The sequence below is a fragment of the Panthera onca genome, chromosome D3 (assembly GCF_046562875.1).
Source record: "Panthera onca isolate mPanOnc1 chromosome D3, mPanOnc1 haplotype 2, whole genome shotgun sequence".
Classification (NCBI taxonomy): Eukaryota; Metazoa; Chordata; class Mammalia; order Carnivora; family Felidae; genus Panthera; species Panthera onca.
Window position 1 is genome coordinate 72,670,506 of NC_138350.1, and position 20,101 is coordinate 72,690,606.

A 20,101-nucleotide genomic window follows, 5' to 3' on the forward strand; every position below is an offset into this window, starting at 1 on the left:
GTCCCATGGAGCAGAATGTGGACTTGTGTCTTCCAGGCTTCCTGAGCACATCAGCCTTTGAAAGCAGATCACAGCTGAAAGCCTGTCCTGGAGCTCTCATCCAGCAAATTGTTGAAAGAGGTAATTCAGACAAAGCAAGATTTCCTCCATGTAGCTTACTGGAATGAGAACAATTTAGGGGACAGGAAGCCAGAGCAGCGAGGCAGAAAATAGAGCATGTTCGTAATTCCAGATGCAAAGGAAGACCAAAAATTCAACTCCAGCTTTTAGAACCTACCTGCCCACTTGAGACAAAGCCTATTCTTCATTTTAAATCACATTCTCCCATTATTTGTGCTGTGTTCAAATACCTCTGTGTGCCGGAAATAGCTCTGGGTGATTTGTATAAGTTGCATTTAGAACATGCTGGAAGTAAATTACAGTCTATCAGACAACCAAATATGTACTTACTGAGGATGTACTAGAGACTTAAGATTTTATGGTTTTAACACCAATTGTTTTTTATGAGTATGAAAGCTCTATAATTTTAACTTTTGCGTTAAACACAAAATAAGAAAATAGTCATTAATTAGAGCTTTTTGATATAAACCTTAAGAGAAAATCTGATTCAGAAAATAAGATGTTCTTAAAAGTCTGGACAAGTTTTATCTCTTTTCATTCTGATTAAATTTGTTTGGTGAATGGAAATGACTAATGAAGGAGAAATTCTTGCTACAGCTAAATGCTGAACAAAACAGGCTGATATTCATAAGTGGCAAGAATTGCTTGGCAGATTCACAATCGATTCCAATTACATTGATTTTCTTTTTTCAAAAAAAAATATTGAACAAGGAAGAGACTTACAAACTCATTAATTTGAGGAATGAAAACAGTTACTGAATTTGGTTTTAGGGGTTTGAAATGCAAGATTCTGAAATTCACTCATGAATGTGGTACAAAATAGTTTGTTTAAATCAGTTCTAATTGGGACAGAATCCTTTTTCTCAAACCTGTATTTATTTAGGTGAAAAACTGCAAACAGTATAACCATGATGCATGAATTTGGTTGTTCTTCTGTGGGTGATTTTAGATGTAAGCCTCAGTGGAGGAATGTTTGCTTCCTCCCCCCGCTCCCCCAACCTTCCATTCCACACTCCTGTTAAAAAGACTCAATGGTGAGAAATTTCTATTTTACTTAATTCCAAAGTGCAGATTGAAGATGGGGACAGAGGGGCCAGACTTCTGAAGCTGAGAAAAGCATTTCTCAGTCCCTGTGAATCTGTGGAACTGGTGGCTTCAGGTCCATGCTTGCTTAAGTCTTGACATGTTCTTACAATTACCATGGTGAATTTGGAGTTGTAAATTTCCAAACTTAAAAAAAAATCCTGAATTAAAATGCTGTATCCAAAATTGGGGCGCCTGGGTGGCTCATTTGGGTAAGGATCCAACTTCAGCTCAGGTCATGATCTCATGGTTCATGAGTTTGAGCCCCCTTCAGGCTCTGTGCCCACAGCTCAGAGCCTGGAGCCTGCTTCAGATTCTGTGTCCCTCTGTCTCTGTCCCTCTCCTGCTCTCTCTCTCTCTCTCTCTCTCTCTCAAAAATAAATAAACATTAAAAGAATTAAAAAGTTGCCCTAACGCTTCTGGTATTCACAGCAACTAAGATTCTAGCTGTGTATCTAGATCCAGCAAACTGCTTTAGAGATTTCAGAAAAATAACTCTTCTCTCGAAACAAAGCTTAACTTTGTTAAAAAGGTCTGTTTGGCCTTTGTCTCCCTGAGAGCCTTCATCTCTTATTTGGTCAGATTAAGTGAAGAGAGACTGGTGAAGGCACTCTCCAGTCCAGTTCTCACTCTCCCATGCGCATTGAAATCACCTGGCAATTTAACATGCACGGACTCCCTGAGTACCACCTCCAGAGACACTCATGTAACTGGGGTGGGGTGCCACCCCAACAGCTGAAGTTTTCAAAGCTCTTCAGGTGGGTCTAATATGCAGCCAAGGATGAGATCTACTGCTGGCTTGCAAGCAGCAATGCATTCTATAGTATTTCTAAGGTGTATTATAAAGTTATTATATGTTATAAAGTTGTATTCTAAAGTTGTATAGTATTTCTAAGGTTGACAAGTTGAGTTCCAAAGATACAGAAAACGTGGTGCTCAAGTGTCATTTTGATCCCTTCTTGGGCTCACAGGTTTTCTAGGACCATTTTAAGACCTTCTTACCCAAGGGCGTTCGTGCTTTTGGAGTTCCCATCCCACCTCGTATCAAACATATTAAAATGCAGCCACATCTCACATTAACTATAATTGATACGTGATTACATGAGTCATATTGTGCTAATTGTGAGTATATCAATTTTTAAGTGTTGGTTTAAACTGTTGAAGTCATTTAGGGCCTTTGGGACCAGGTCTCAAACATTATTATAGACTCTTGCAATTTCTTGGCATTGTTGGCTACCAGAGTCTAAGCCTTTAGCACAGCAGTCTCCAGGATGAGTGGAGAACAAAGAAATGACTCTTGTTTACTTGCCACCTGGAGGCAGCATAATGAATATGCACCCTGAATCTTTGAGCGAGTTCCTGACTCAATCTCAGATGTTGTGCACATTCAGAGCCCCAGCTAGGTAAGCTGTCAGGCTTAGCTGGAAGGAAATATGCGTGAAGATCTGAGCCTTGTTGCCAGCTCACTTGCAGAGTCAGGCTTAGCTGGTAGGAAATACGCATGAAGAGATGAGCCTTGCCGTCGCCAGCTCACTTGCAGACAAGAGTTCTTTGCTGCAAAGCCGGCCTGGCAGCTACTTACAGAGCTCTGTAACATGTCTGAGCCGGAATAGTAACTGTCTCCCATTGACTGCCAGCCAGTGATGACAGAAGAGCTTCCAATGGAATAGTTGCAAGACACATCTCCCAGCTGCTGGCCCTGGCCACTTGGCCGGGGCAGAGCACTGGCCAAAAGAGCAGAGTCTGAGGATATAGAGGTATGGACGGATTCCTCTGCCTGGGTCCTTGCTTGCTTTGACTCCCACCCTTAATTTTGTTGGGACCGAGTAGTAATTCAGAAAGCGGCACTTAGGTAAGGAGTTGGGGGTGTCCAGAGAGCATGTATGAAACCAAAGCCTCACAAACTAGGATAGATTTCCTAATTCCACTATCAGTGAGGCTGTTGGGAGTGAGATTGGTTTTTTTCATGCTGTTATATAGCTCAGTTCCCATGATTTTTTTCCCTTTCAATCCTGTACCTGATCATCACTTTAACGTACTTTCTCGTCAGGTAAATATGCTGGAGAATAGACAGTTTACTAAAGAAGAAACCCCCAGTGTTAATAAGTATATAAAGAGATATTCAAGGTCATGATTAATCAGAGAAAAAAAAGCAAATGAAAACAATACAAACAGTTACAACAATATTAAGAGGTATAAACAATATAAAGACGTATAAAGAGTTATACCAGAGATCCCCAGCCCCGGCTGTGCATTAGAATCACCTGGAAAGATTTTTAAAAACCCAACACCCAGGCTCTGCCCTAAGAGATTCAAATCTAAACTGTGTGGGTAGGGCTTGAGCTTTGGTTTTATTTAAAAGTCCCCGAGGTACTTCTCCCGGTATTGCTTAGCCCAAATGAAAGGCCTGGTGCAGTGGCAAAAAGTACAAAGCTGGGTAAATACTGGCAGGGTGGCATTGATTCTAGAGCGATTCTGGCACTAGTTGACCAAATTAAGGACATACTTATCTGTGCCTCAGCAATTCTGCTTCTAGGTGTGTGTGTGTGTGTGTGTGTGTGTGTGTATCTCAAATAAATTTTTCCTTGTGTCTTTCAAGGGACTTAGAGGGGGTGTTGATTGCAACATTATTTGTAGCGAGCAGAAGCTGGAGACAACTTGGATAGTCACCTGGGAGGGGGGATGGCTCCATGGGGTGTCTGCACAAACAGCAGGTCGATTAATGTATGGAGCACACTATCATTGGGTCTTAGAAGCATAGCAAAAACAGCAAGAATTTAAACAATCTTTCTCATTTTGCAAAAACATTCATAAAAACACATTAAAATCTATAAGGTGGAAGCGAATGGGAGCAAGTTGTGGAGATAAAAGTGAATGGGGGTGCCTGGCTGGCATCTGACTCTTGATTTTGGCTCAGGTCATGATCTCACACTTCGTGAGTTCAAGCCCCACATGGGGCTCTGTGCTGACAGCACGGAGCCTGCTTGGGATTCTCTGTCTCTCTCCCTCTCTCTCTGCCCCTTCCTGCTCTCATTGTCTCTGTCTCTCTGAAAATAAATAAACTTAAAAAAACTTTTTAAAATGAAAAAAGGGAAGAGCCATGCAGGAACCAGTAACGATACTGTGCTATGAAATGAGGAGTAGGAGTCACCCAACCCTCCACATCTGTATTAAAAGGAAAGAAATAAAATAAATAAGTGGGGATGGCAGTGAGTAGCGAGAAGAGCAAAGGGAGTGAGAAAGGAGCAGACGAGGAGATTGGACCTCAGGTTTGAGGCTAAATGCAGGATGCACACTTAGAAGGGGACAAAAAGGAGGAGCCCACAGTTCAAGTCAGAGTTCCTTTGTGCAGAACTGAAAACTGACCGAGGCTCTAAGGTGGAATTCAGGTGGAAGGAGACTCAGAGAAGCTCAGGCTTTGGGGGAAGTCTCCATAGGTGGCCCTTCACCGATGGGTCACTTTTAAATATGTAGAAGAGGAAGGATATCCCAGGCAGTGCAGAGGAACAACACGAGGGAAGGAACTCAAGTAGGACTAAGAAGAGAGTGGTCCCCATGCACTGAGGAGATGGCTTGACTTGGATGAAAGACACTTGTTACAGGAGAGAGGTCATGAGAAACACACCTGAGCAGAAGAGAAGGGATCGCTGGGCTTTGGAGGCCAGACAGGAGGAGGGAGAACCCAGTCCATCAGGAAATAGGAAACTGTTGATGAAGAGCAGACCAAGAAGTCTGAGTAGGAAGCAATATATTCCCTGCATGGAACATGGAGAAACTGTCAGCAGGGAGGCTGTGGGGGCTGCTGCAGGGAACCCAGAGCGAGGGAAATCTTGAGCTAGGGTGCCGGCAGGGGTGGTGGCAGGGAAGGGCCATTTTATTTTATTTTATTTTATTTTATTTTATTTTATTTTATTTATTAAAAAAAATTATTTTTAACGTTTATTTTTGAGACAGAGAGAGACAGAGCATGAACGGGGGAGGGGCAGAGAGAGAGGGAGACACAGAATCGGAAGCAGGCTCCAGGCTCGGAGCCATCAGCCCAGAGCCCGACGCAGGGCTCGAACTCACGGACTGCGAGATCGTGACCTGAGCCGAAGTCGGACGCTCAACCGACTGAGCCACCCAGGCACCCCAGGGAAGGGCCATTTTATAGGATCTGGTGAATTGGCTAGATTTAAAGGATTATTAAAATTGTTGCCAATGTTTCAGGAATTTGGGACATTGCTTTAATATGAAAATAATTACGGTTTTAAAACATGAGGCAGCATCGTATAGTGGCTAAAAGTTAGATTCCAAAGCGAAACTTCTTGGGTATATATTTTGGCTTTACTGCTTCCTAGCTTCCACCTCGACCAGTTGTTTATCCTACCTGTGCCTCAGAAATGCTGCCTTGGGGCCCCTGCGTGGTTCAGTCAGTTAAGCATCCAACTCTTGTCACGATCTCACAGTTTGTGAGATCGAGGCCCACATAGGGCTCCATGCTGAGAGTGAGGAACCTGCTTGTGATTCTCTCCCTCCCTCTCTGTCTCTCAAAGTAAATAAACTTAGAAAAAAAAGTGCTGCTTGGTCTGTAAAATTGGGAAACTATTAGTATTGCTTTGAGAATTAAATGAACTAATGTTTATAGAGTGCTTAGAACATTTGCTTGGGACTAAGTAAATACTATTTAAAAGCGTTTGTTAAATATAAGTAAAAGACTCTTTTCCTAGGTTTGGGATACCGAAGTCTTTTCTTCCTACTTAACAAATGGTGCTGGAGGGCTTCCATTGTGGGAAGATGTTGGTCTCTGAGCATCATGGGTTAGGGTAATGGCTTCCTGGTCTCCATTTTGGATTTAGGGCCTGGCAGCCACTAAGAGACCATCTTATTTCTAGGGCCTACAGCCCTAACACCTAAACCTGTGGGAGTTCTTACATCCTCGATTTTCTTCTCTCCACAGCTCCTCCTTTAATCCCTGGAGCAAGCTCTTTTTGTGTGGCTGACATGGATTTTATGGCAAACACACCCACCTGGAGAAAGTGAGCAGCCTTGCCCCTTGAGACACAGGCTCTAAGTCACGAGCAGGGACTAGAAGGCTCTAGATGTCCCAGCCTGTGTGGACTTTGGGTGAGGCAGCACCTGGTGCTCAGGAGAGAAGGGAAGAAGTGACTTGAGGTCATTTCGCACTATGCTTGGTGAGGGACTTTCAAACTAGACACGTCGTTTAAACCTGAATTGTTACAGTCAAAAATGGAAGCGAGGAAAAAAAAAATTTCTCTATTACATTTCCTGGCTTTGTGGATGCCAGGTGTTTACACTTTCTCCTTATCTTCAGTTTACTAATTTTTGTAGCTAAGAGATAAGGATGAAAAGCGAACTCTCTCCACTCTTCCTTTCCCGGAGGATCTCAAATCTTGAAAAGGAAGAGAGATGCGCAGATAATTAGTCACAAACACTGATACCAGAGCCATTTAGAGGCAGGACTGGAGGCGACAGAGAAGCAGAGGGCAGGGGACACTCCTCCTGAGACCCCGTGGAGACACTGTGCCTCAGTCAAGCTGGGGGTGGAAAGAAGAGGAGGTTTGCCGAGAGGAAACGTGGGGCCCAGGCACTCACAGCACGAATGATTAGTATGTCCATTGTGAAGTGGGGGTCAGTGCCCATCCCAATTTTTAGTAGTGCCCCAGATCTGATAACCAAATTATGACACTAGAGTTTACAAGTTTAAGTCCTCTCTCTATGGCTCATTCTGTAGGCCTGAGATCTTCCTGGGTCTCCCCTTGTTTCCCCTGGTTCCCCAATATAGCTGGAAACCTTGTCTTTTTCTTTTTTCGTTCTCATCTCTAAAGACTGGAGTCTCATCTCTCCAGGTGCTAGAATCCTGCTTACCTGTAGGCAAATCATGACATAGATGGCAACGAATGCTCAAACTCCTGATCCTTCTCCAATTGAATTGCACCTGTTGAGAAGTCCTGATATTTTTGTTTGGATTCTCTCATGCTGATCATTTGCCTGAACCCCAGACAGAGAGGCAGTCTGCAGAGCTAGTAAGTCGTAACTTCTGCCCAGGAATTTCTAAATCTTTGATATTTTGGGTGTAAATCCCACCATCCTCTCACAAGTATTAGCACCACTCCTTTCTTGCTGCCAATGAACAACTGTCCTGCCTTCATATATTCTGAGGGATGTCACCAGAGTCTCTGGTCATATTTTTTTATCTGTTGGAGATTAAGTTTCTAAGTATCTTTCCCTCTCCTCCGTCCCCCCAATTTTTTTCAGCATCTAATGTGACATAGTGAATATAGCAAGTATTTAATAACCATTTCTTGGGTGGATGAATGGGAGCCACAAACTTATCTCAGGGCTCATCAGGAAAATGGGGTAATGATACTTAATTCAGGAGGATATTAGGAGGATTAGATAAGATCAGTGTGATATGCACTAGGAGAGGTGCCCCTTCACAAGAAATGTTAATAATATTAATGACCAGATGTGGCTGAATTGGAAGCCACCTAGGTGTGGAGTAGTGGCCATTTAGTGTCCCCAGTGACATGGATGAAATGTTTATTTCTTTACCACTCATCAGTATCTGAGCTACCCTCCTCAGCCTTCTCTTGATGTGAAGGAAAAATAACCCCTTTGAGTTGAGTTTTCTTTGAGTTGTTTCCTGCTGGGCGGGGCAGGAGAGGAAGCTTCTTGAACAAATATGCAGATAGTTTTTAGTTTGTTCATTTTCCCACTTTGATCATTTTTTTTTTTTTGCAGTCTTAGCATCGGTTTGATTTTGACTTGATGCTTGAAAATTTCTTTTATAATACTATTTTGAATAATTATCAAGTTAAAATTAATAGGAAATTAAAATCTAAATACTGTACTGAATGAAGTCTTTTAAATGTGGTATCTGTTTGGTTATCATTTTGGCCATTCAGCACCTAATGAACTATAATCATGACCTGGCCTAAAAAAAATTATTAAGATGAGAGAGCTGGAGCCATCATATTGGTCGTCATCACACTGAGAAACCGAAGCAGAAATACGAAAGTATTTTGATTAGTATCAAATTGTAGTGACATTTCAGTCATGGAAGTGTCTGAAGTGGGTAACTTGATCAATACATTAATTTTGCTCTGAGCCTGAAGACTTGAGCGTGGTTCATTTTATAACAGATGGTGTTTAACAGGCTCTGCATTCTTTGGGCTAAAACAATTTGCTGGTTGTTAAAGGACTGTAGACCACTCTCAATTAATATAGATAGACCTCCACATTCTTTTGGCTTAAAATTCTGCAGACATCAAAGAGCTTCAGTAGGAGATGCTCAGCATACCAGGGAGAGTTACCTGTGTTTCTTTGCACGTTGTAATCACCCAGGTGCACTCTACTCTGGCGCTGGTCTAAGCTGTAGTAAAAGAACACAATGTGTTCTTTGGAAATAGAGAAAGTTTGAATTTTATACTGAAAATCTGTACCCAATAAGCTTGTTATTCATTCTTACTTTGGCTTTTGCAACTGTTAATTAACGATAGTGAGGGTAGAACCTTGATACTGTTTTGTCAGTGACTTCTTGATATGTAATGTGGAATTTTATCTGCTTAATGTTTATAGAACTCCACTGAACTATCTAAATATGTGTGTCTTAGTACCACAATGCCACACTAGCTTAAAATTTTTTTTATGTTTGTTTACTTTTGAAACAGAGAGAGAGAGAGAGGGAGAACGCGCATGAGTGGGAGGGGCAGAGAGAGAGGAAGATACAGAATCTGAAGCAGGCTCCAGGATCTGAGCTGTCAGCACGGACAGTGGGGCTCGAACTCACGGACCATGAGATCATGACCTGAGCCAAAGTTGGATGCTTAACTGAGCCATCCAGGCATCCCAAGCCACACTAGCTTTGTTAAAAACTCAAGTAACATATGTGTTTTATTCAACTGAAGTATGTGTTCACTAGAGATATTAAATTTATTTTTAAATTCATTGGCTTATTGAGTGGTTATGTTTAGTACTAGTGAATCTTCTCATTCACATGGATTCCTTATAGCTAAGTGACCACATGTCCTAGTTTGCATGGAACAGTGTTGTCTCTGTTCAGTTAAATTATTGATATTGCTTCCTTTTGCTCTCAAAAGTATTTTGGTTTGGAGTGTTAAATTATATGAGCACTCTAAGTGTACAGTCTCAGAAGCCACTGTTTCACTGGCTTGGGTTCAGCATGGAGGTATAAAGCACTGTCTCCCACTCCTTCTTAGAACAAAACCATCCCCTAGATTTTCCACACCTTTTATGTTCTGCAGATTCCAGGGCCATTTTACTTTGCTTCTGTGGATTCCATGGAAACTTATAGCTAAAGGAAGCATTTATAAGAGACCTTTAGAAATTATCAAAAAAGTGTTTTAATACATAATATATGTTTTACTATATTCCAGGAGGGCAAGAATTTTGAGTCTTTTATTCGCCATTGAACACTCAGCACATGACAGATGCTTGGGTATAGTAGGGACTCAGTAGTGATTGTTGAATGAATAAGCAATTGAAACTCACCCCTTTTTTAATTTAAGAAAACTGAGGTTTCTTCACATACACGCTTTTCTTCCTAAAGATATGAAGATACCCCATGATCACCTTGGGATCATTGTTTAGTAAATTACTTTTCAAACATTGTTTGATAAGGATTACTTGACATTTGGCCAGAAAGTCAGACTCCCAGATCCTGTCCCTGAAAGTCTTGTTTAGTCAGTCTTAGATGGTTCTGGGTCTAGAACAGGCATCCCTTCTAGGATCCTTTCCGACTCCAGGTCTTTGAAATGTTTGTTTTACTTGTTTTCAAAAAGACATTTGCTTGACTTCCTGGGAGGCTGTCCATCTTTCTACGAAGTTCCTGTTAATAAGCTAGTTATGGAGGGGTTATCAGACCAAAAGGAAACCAGGTGGCACCACGCAGATGGTTGCATCATTTTCCCTCTCTGGACACAAATCTCCTCACCTTTAGAATGACATGGCTGGGGGTCCCTGGGTGGCTCAGTTGGTCGGGCGTCTGACTCTTGATCTTGGCTCAGGTCATGATCTCATGGTTCGTGGGTTTGAGCCCCACATTGGTCTCTGTGCTGATAGCACAGAGCCTGCTTGAGATTCTCTCTCTCTCCCCCTTTCTCTGCCCCTCCCCACTCTCTTTCTCTCTCTCAAAATAAATAAGTTTTTAAAAATATTTTTAAAAATGATAAGGCTGAACTTACAAGATCTCTCAGACCTCTTGCTGCTCTATTGTTGAGTAATTGTTATCTTTAAACCTGACATAATCTGTCAGATAAAAAGTGCTATGTGAGACATTTCAACAACAAAAAAATGAGTACTTTGTTGCTTTGTTTACAAGAAATTTTCTATGGATTAGTTACTACTGGAGTTATTTGTAGATTTTTAGTTTTTTTAAGCACTATTCTTCACAAACAACTTTCTGTACCAATTTTATTTGGGATTCTGTGGATACGTGTGTTGGGAACTGATTGATAACTTTGCATTTGAGGTTAAAAATTACTGATCTCTTGCCAGTTGTGTTTTAGATCTTGCCAAAGATACTTCTACAATAAGAAAACAAGTCCTTTACGTTTGAGTATAATTTGTAAAAGTTAGAAGAGCCTGTTACTAAATTATAAGCAGAATCAGAAGTAATCTTCTAGGTAAACTATGCCAGATAGTTCCCACAGAAGGGAAGAGAAGGGACCCCGTTGAAAACATTTACAGAGATTTGTTCATCAGATTAACTATATTCAATTAGGGTTTAAGGAAGTATAAACCAAGTTGGATTGATTTTTTTTTTCCAGAAGCAGAGAGAATGGATTGGAAAAATTCAGAGATCGGGAGAGACCTGTGAAGGTCAAGACTTGAAGAGCAGTGGGTCCTGAGTGCCTAAAAGTTGCTGCCAATAAGAGGAGAAAGACGTTCACTTCTTGTTAGTAAAGAAACAATGGCACCATTCACTTATTTCGGAGTTCTGTCTGGAGCTGTTCGTGAAGTCAGAAGGAAGAGTTCTGTGACAGATACGATAGAAGAGAGAATTCTATGGTTGCTCTTTCTACTAGATGGGCTGCCTGGTGGAGTAGAACCGAGAGCGTAATTATACAGGTGGATTTTCTTGCATTCTTACGTAATTGCTTAACACCCCACTTCTTCCTTTAAGGTGGATCCCTTATAAAGAAGAAGGATTTGTTATTTAGTCTAATCCACACTGGCAGTGATGTCTCATAGTGGATTTAATATTAATCAACTTAATTATTTCTCAAGGTTGCAGGTATAAAGGGCAGTGAACAGGCAGAAAAATGTTTCTGGTAGCTTGTGACACTGGCAGTTCAAGAATGGACAGAAAACATGGGAAATACATTGTGAATGTCGAACATTCTGAAAACCAGCCGGTGAGTATTGTGGCATCACTGTGATGTGTTCTGATGGCCCAGAGTCTTGTTTCCAATCTGTGTACATCTCTAATATTTCTTTATTACAACATGGTTCTTCCCAAAGTGGAATTCTTACAAGTTTTACATGGGAGCCAATTTTTAGCCATACTGTTACTGCTTAGAAAATAAAACATTTCTGCGTATCAGTACATACATGCTTGAGAAATTTATTTTAATATTTATTAATCTAGGATATTGGCAATTTGGGGGTAACAATTTAATACCCTATTTACATAATCCCTGCAGTTATCATAATTCAAGCATAAGCCAACAAATCTGCATTTGATTGCATGAACGAGTTATATTTGTTAAATGTGGCATATAGATTTTTGTGTTAACTGCCTAAATTTTTAGTGTCATGTATAGATTTGCCATAGCTCAAAGATTTCTATGTGTCTTTGAATGTCAGTGGTAATCCTATGAATGAAGTCTAAGCCTGAGCTGCAAACTATCTAGTAAATCTTTCAGATTGGCCTCTTCAATTACTTATGAATTTCTTTTTTTGGTAAAGAACTATATTCAGATGAAATATTTAGAATTCAATTGTATACAATATTATTTGACTATTATTTATGTTTTTAGAAGAAATGGTTCCATACTGTGTGTTTTATGACTGCCTTTTATGTGACTGTGCATGTCTGTAGAGACCTTGATAATGGGAACTGCCGTGGAAATGTGCTGAGTGAGATCAGTACAAGTTTGAACGGACAGTTACATTTTGTGAGGAATAGCATTTTTGTCCCCATGCCCTAACAAGGAAATTACAAGGCAAAGAAATTGTTCTCTTGATTCTAGGTCAGCACTTCCACCCCCTGAAGATGTTCTTCATGGTCCTTCTAGCCTTGCAACTCTCTCCCTGTGTCTTCATAGTGTCAAGATACTCAGATAAGAAGGTCCTTGGGGTGCCTGGGGGGCTTAGTCGGTTAAGCCACCTTAACTTGATTTCAGCTCAGGTCATGATCTCATGGTTTGTGGGATCGAGCCTGACACGAGACTCTGTGCAGACAAAGGGGAGCTGGTTTGGGAGTCTCTCTCTGTCCCTTCACCCACTCTTGTGTGCTTGTGCACACTCTCTCAAAATAAATAAATAAACTAAAAAAAAAAAGTCCAATGTTTTTATCTGGAAGCTTGATTGTTTCACTTGCACATTTAGGTTTATGATCCACTTAAAATTCATTTTATATATGGCAGGAAGTAGGATTAAACATTTTTTTCAATATGGAGATTTTTTTTCTGTACAGATAATTGTAAAAATCATCCTGTCTCTACTGAATTGATGCTTTTTTGGTAAATCAAGTGATTTATATTTGTGGGTGTGTTTTAGGACTCTAGTCTGTTCCATTGCTCTATTCGTTCTTGTACCACTACTACACTCTCTTTATTATTCTAGCTTTATAGCCTTGAAATTTTGTAGTACTTAAACATTGCTCTTCGAGTTATCTTGGCTATTCAAGGTCCTTTGCATTTCTATATAAATTTTTAGAATCCGCTTATTGATTTTTACTAAAATACTTTTGCAGTTTTGACTGGGAGATTATTGAATCTTCATTTTAATTTGTGAGACTTTATATCTTAATATCTAAATTCTTCGAATCCATGAACATGGTTTATTTTATCTTTTATATTGATGTTCTTTAATTTTTGTTGGCAATCATTTGAGATTTTAATGTAGAGATTAAGTATTTTTCTTTTTAGATGTATTTCTAGATGTTTTTGTGTTGTTTTAATTTTTTTTAAATGTTTGTTTATTTTTGAGACAGAGGGAGACAGAGTGCGAGTGGGGGAGGGGCAGAGAGAGAGGGAGACACAGAATCTGAAACAGGCTCCAGGCTCGAGCCGTCAGCACAGAGACCGACGGGGGGGCTCGAACCCACTAACCGTGAGATCATGACGCTTAACCAACTGAGCCACCCAGGTGCCCCGATTTTTGTGTTGTTTTAAATGGTACATTAAATTCCATTTCAAATGTTTTCTTGCTATTTTACAGAAATCCAATTGATTTTTGTATTCTTACCATGTATCCAGTGACCTCACTAATTCATTTATTTGTTAATATTTTCTTTGTAGATTCTTTTGGATTTTCTATAAACACAGTCATGTCATTATTCTTTTTTTTTTTTTTTTTTTTAAATTTTAACACATTTTGTTTTCATAACTAAATGCACTGGCTAAGACCTCTGATGTAATACTGGATGGGAGTGGTAAAGGTGGACATCTTGCATTTTTCCCAGATTCATGGGGGAAAGTATGAAATATTTCACCATTAATTATGACATTAGCTTTAGGTTTCATGGAGCTACTGTTTATCATATTATGGAAAGTCCCTTCTACTATAGCTTGCCCAGAAATTTCATCATAAATGGTCATTAAATTTTTGGAATTTTATACATTTTTGGATTTTATTTACTCCTGTTTTCTTTAAAGAATATTTGTACCTATATTTTTGAGAGACTGATCTTCAGAGGACTCAAGATAACTCTTCAGCTTCCTGTTTCCAGAAGCCTCAAAGTCTGACAAATGTGCTGAGGGGGGAAACCAGTCTTGTGTTTGTGGTTAAGTCTCTTTCTCCTACAGTGATTTTGTCTTCTATTTACTATGATACTGCTGTAGACTTGACTCTGCCTTTCTGTCCCAGGCCTCTAGCGTCTGGAGCTATCCTGGAACATTAAAGATACTTTACATTGGGGCTCCTTTATTTTCAAATAAGTCCGGTCAGCCTCACATGAATATCAAAAGTTTTGCTGGCTTCTTTTGGCAGTCAGAACCATAGGCTCATGCTCAGGCTCCACAAATGTCCCCAGAAAAGATGGCCTATGATGTAAGATTCAACTTTGGAAAAGCTTCTTCTTTTAAGTTTTAAATAATCTAACTTCCGTTTTTTCAAAGCTCTTCATTTGTTTGTTTGTTTATTGTAGTGGGAGAAGTGGCTTTTTGCAATTTGCTAAATCCAGAACCTCACTTCACCTCTTTAGATCTTGGTTTTCTCATTTTGAACATAACCCAAAAGAGTTGTTCTTGATAAGCCTTAAGGTCTCTAGAATTTTCATAGTGGCACTTTTTTTTTTTAATATGATCTCCCTACACCAGCTTGCAATGTAATGATATTTAACAAATGTATTAAATGTGAAGAGGATGAAAGATAGTGCATATTCCTGGATTTTAACCTCAATAATTGTATAAAATAATTAAATTTAACTTAGGATGATGTCACTAGATTTCCATGTTTTGAGAATAAATATAATGAATGTGTTCTTTTATTCCTTTAATCAGGGTTCACATGATCTTATTTGAATAGCTATGTCATGATATTTAACAGTATGATTTATATTTGTCAGAATATATTACTTCAGGCATCAAATACAATAGCTTCTTTTTTTCCCCATTCTTTTCTTTGCACAGTCATTCCTGAACCTAAGAAACCATGAAGCTCACAGATCAGCATGTCAATTTCCAACATCAACTGATGTGACTGGTGATGTAACTGTGACTGGTACTGATTTAACTGGTGCCTGCACTGACACAGGGACCCTTGGACACTCAGCATTTCCAAACAGAGAATTCCAACATTGTCAGGTAATGTTTGGGGCAACACTGTTTCTCTGGGTTATGATGTAACCCACATGATATTGATCTAATAGTTTGAAGGAGAAACATCCAACCAATTAACATTACTGTTGTTCTTTTGAAAATGTACATCATCTTTTGAACATGTCAAGTCACTGAGAGAGAATGCGAAAGGCATAGATTTATGGGGGTCATCATTTAAGGAGCTAATGATCTTGATAGAACAAAAGAGAGACAATATATAAGGTCAAAGGAAATAAAGCAAAGTTTTGAGGTCCCTTTGTTTGGAGGGCTGAGTAGATGGTGACAGCAACTGCATTGGCAGTGAATAACATTGTAACCCTCGCTCAATGGAAGATAAAGTCATGTGCTAAGGCCCTGGGGCTCTAGTCTGCGGGTCTCACTCTCCTTCCCTTCCTTCCTCTCAGCCTGACTGTGGGGCTGCTGTTGACCTCCTGGTTGTGACCTCATGTGTTTTCAACCTCGACTCAGAAACCATTTAGAACCATCTTGGTTTGGTGTCCAGAAGCAGATTTCCTATATTCCTTACTGTTACTTGTTATTCTCTTTTCTTCACCTTAAGGTCTGAAATTTTCCATCAAGGGAAGAACTTGATTTTGCTGATGATCTTGGCAATTTGGTTCAGTGCTTCTAGCTCTGGACTACACCCTTCCTCTGATTAATCCTGCTGTAGAAATAGTTTGAAGAGACCGTGACAAATTGAGAGAAGACAAACTCTATGTTAAGAGACATTGTGGAAGACTAATTTTGATGAGAATTATTTAGGGAATATGACTCTGATGATTCAGAGAACGGAGTTACGTTAGCTGCCTTTACTTAGCCACACATGGGAAACAATGTGGAAGTTTAGAATGTTTTTGTAAGAATTCACAAAGCCGGTTGGTGGCAATTAATGACACTGGAGCACAGGTCTGAAGTCTGCTTTAGATGAGTTTCCATTAATCTTGTTCCTTTTTTTTGGAAGATTCAAACAGAAAATTATGGTAATTGCCTTTTTTATCTAAGAAACGAGCATAGGCCTTCCTCTCCTTCACCTCTAACTTCCTTTCTAAGGCCTAGATGACATGGGACAGGAGGTACCATTTATCTCTGGGCTCTCTTATTTGGTGCCCTGAATTCCTTTGGCCTTGGTACCCAGTGCCTTTGCACTGCTCCTGATTGCCTAGTAAGCACCACTCACAACACCCAAACTGAGGTTTATCATCTGAAACAGTGTCCCATATTTGGGACATTCAAGAGCTGCTTGGCATGCTCCAGAGGTGTCTATTCTGTTTGCTTCCTTTAGTGATCTATTTTCAGTCATGAGAAAAGGGATAAGAATGGGCTAGTTAGTGAAACCAAATGTTTCTTTGAATATTTAGTAAATGTTAGGAAAATGTTATGCACTCAGTTTTACTATTTACTATTTATATCAACCCTATGAAATAGGTGATGTTATCCATGTGAGGGCATCGAGGCTTTGCATGATAATGCAAATTTCCACATATCTCCATCCATCCAGTGAAAGGTGGCATTAAAATTTAAACCTGAATTTGTTAGACTCCAATGCCTATGCTCTTAATTACTGCAGTGTACTACCTTCTGCAAAAATCTAATTATGGAGGATATTTCTTATTCTAATTTTCTTTTTTTTTAATTTAATTTTATTCAATTTTTAAAAAAGTTTATTTTGAGAGAGACAGAGACAGTATGAATGGGGGAGGGGGGGAGAGAGAGGGAGAGAGAGAGAATCCCAAGCAGGCTCTGTGCTGCTGGTGCAGAGCCTGACGTGGGGCTCAAACTCACGAAACCATGAGATCATGACCTGAGCTGAAACCAAGAGTCAGATGCTCAACTGACTGAGCCACCCGGGTGCCCCTCTTGTTCTAATTTTCTTAACACGTTGAGATAGATATTATTATCCCCAATTTTGATATAAGTCCAGCTGATAGGCAAATTAAGAAACATGCTCAGAATATTAGAGGTATGGCGTTTAAATTAAAGACTCTCTGATCTCAAGACTTACGTGTTTTACACTACGCAGTGTTTCCTCTACAATAACAAAGTATGTATGCATAGTACTTTAGAATTTACAAAGCAAATTTACTGATGTTAATCCTGATGCTAATTTTATGATATAAATTTTTATAGATGAATGAAAGAATAGGGTCACAGAAACATCTTACCAAATGAAAATAGCTGGTGGTAGCAGAAAGTGGATTTCACAAATGTTTTCAGACTCTGAATTTCATGCTGCCAAATACTAACCTGTGTGAAAAGTTAGCCAGGAAATTGGATAAGGCATTAATTAATGCTGTTAAAGTAGAAGGCTCCAAAGCTGACAAATTTAGGAAATGCCCAAAGGGGTAGAAAACTTAATTAGATCTTTGGGGTCCCTCAAGTCACAGTATACAGGAGCCACCAACATGTATAGAGACTTCTTTTGATAGTGGAAAGAAGAAGGAATTTCCAGGAAGACATTTATTTGTTTTCTTACTTTGAGATGCAGATATATGAAAAGAAAGCATGAAAGTCAGTGGAAGTTTCTTTGTTCCTATATTAAACACAGTATAAAGACAAAGTCTTTCCTAAATACAAACTTAAAATTAAGTCAATATATATCACTGACACCATTAAGAATAGTATCTTATGTTTGTACATCCTTTCAATGAAGTAATCTATATATACAAAGGATTATCGAAGGCATTAGTTTTTCTTGAAACATCTGGTTTCATCTGCAGTAATTTATTTAAATCCTTTCCAGGTGACACAAAATTTCTTCACCGACTGGTCTCTTTGGAAGATCTTCCTGGCTTGTCTCTTAGCCTGTGCTATAACAACAACAATTGGAGTACTCATAGAGTGCCTGGTGTATAATGGGAAGAATAATACCTCCATTGTTATTCAGCTTCCTCAAAACCACGGGACAACCTCATCTACTAGTTCTGAAACTATAGTTCATACTGTGGTAACAGATTCTACCAGCACATCCGATTCAACTACCATCACTATGACCACTGCTAGCACTTCAAGAGAACCAACTAGTACAAAAACCATTGCTTCTACTGACACTCTCATAGCAACAGCCACCACTGCAACTTCTCCCACTTTTACTGAACTTAAAACGACGGCAGGAACAAGCAATTCAACTAAACCGAAAACCACAATGACTGCCAGCAATGCTACTGAGGCAAACACAACAAAGACCACTCCTCCTGCTTCTGCTGAACCTGCAGCCACAGCAACAGTCACCGATTCACTTCAACCCACTACCACAAAGATTACCGGCACAACCACTGAGCCTACAACCACCACAGCCACCACTCCTGCCTCTACAGAACCTACAACCACCACAGTCACCAGCACTCTCTCTGTCAAACCCACAATTACCACAGCGGCCACTGCCTCATCTGAACTGACCACTACAGAAACTTCCAGCACTAACACTGAGGCTAGAATCACCACAGCTGCCATTATAATGTCTGCGGTACCTACAACCCCCGAGGCTACTGCTATAACTTCTACTAAACCTACCACCTCCAAGGCTACCTCTACAACTTCTACTGAAACTGCTATTACCATGGCCACCACGACTTCTAGCAACCCTATGACCGTCACAGCTACCATTACTGAACCTACAACTACTTAACCTATAACCTACTGAACCTACAACTACTAGAGCAGTTGCCACCTCATCAGTACCAACTATCACAACTTCCAGTGGTACCACTGAAGCCACAGCTGCCACAGCCACCACTGTAACTTCTGTGGAACCTGAAACCACCATGGTCACACCTGCAACTTCTATGGAACCTACAACTACAATGGCCGCCGTTACAACCACTTCTGAGCCTACAATCGCCCAGCCACCACTGTTGTCTCTACTGAACCTATAACCACCACAACAGCCACCGTGGCATCTGAACCCACTACCACAATAACTGTTAGCACTACCACTAATGCCACCACCACCATAGATACCATTAAAACTTCTCTTGAACCTACAACCACCATGGCTGCCACTATATCTAATGAACCTACAACCAACACAGCTATCACTATTGTCTCTACCAAACTTCACCACCACCACAGCAGGCACCACAGCGTATGAACCAACCACCATAGTAACTGCCAGCACTACACTGAAGCTACAACCACCACAGATACCACTACAACTTCTACTGAACCTGTAACCACCATGGCCACCAATACTGACTCTGCCAAACCTACAAAAACCACTATGGCCACCATTTCCTCTGAACTGACTACACAATAACTGCTAGCACTACCACCGAGGCCACAGCTAACACAGCCACTACAACTTCTACTGAACCTACAACCACCACGGCCATGACTACAACTTCTACCAAATTTACAACCCCTACAGCCACCACTGTTGTTTCTACTGAACTTAAAGCCACAACTGCAGCCACCACAGCATCTGAACTGACCACCGCAGTAACTGCCAGCAATACCACTGAGGCTACAACCGTCAAGGCCACTGCTACCACTTCTACCTAACCTACAACCACCACGGCCAACACTACAACATTTACCAAACCTACAACCGCTATGGCCACCACCACTGTTGTCTCTACTGAACCTAGAGCCACCACACCAGCCACCTCAGCATCTGAACTGACTACCACAATAATTGCCAGTACTACCTCTGAGGCCACAACCACCATAGACACCACTATAACTTCTGCTGAACCTACAACCACTATGGCCACCACCACAATTTCCACCAAAACCCACAGCCACTACTACTTCTACCCACAGCCACTAGTACTTCTACCAAACCTATAACCACCATGGCCATCGATGTAACTTCTACTGAGCCTACAACCCCCATGGCCACCACTATAACTTCCTCCGAAGGTACAACCACCACAGCCCTCACCACAACCTCT

General features: G+C 40.5%; 1 protein-coding gene across 1 annotated transcript; it reads left to right on the forward strand.

Annotated features, from left to right (window-relative positions):
* Positions 1–11,510: 11,510 nt before the first annotated feature.
* LOC132665017 (uncharacterized) lies at positions 11,511–18,837 on the forward strand. The gene is made up of 2 exons (XM_060611803.3): positions 11,511–11,582; positions 17,953–18,837. Exons 1-2 carry the CDS (start codon positions 11,526–11,528, stop codon positions 18,835–18,837), a joined length of 942 nt encoding a protein of 313 aa, XP_060467786.3. The 5' UTR covers positions 11,511–11,525.
* Positions 18,838–20,101: the final 1,264 nt, after the last annotated feature.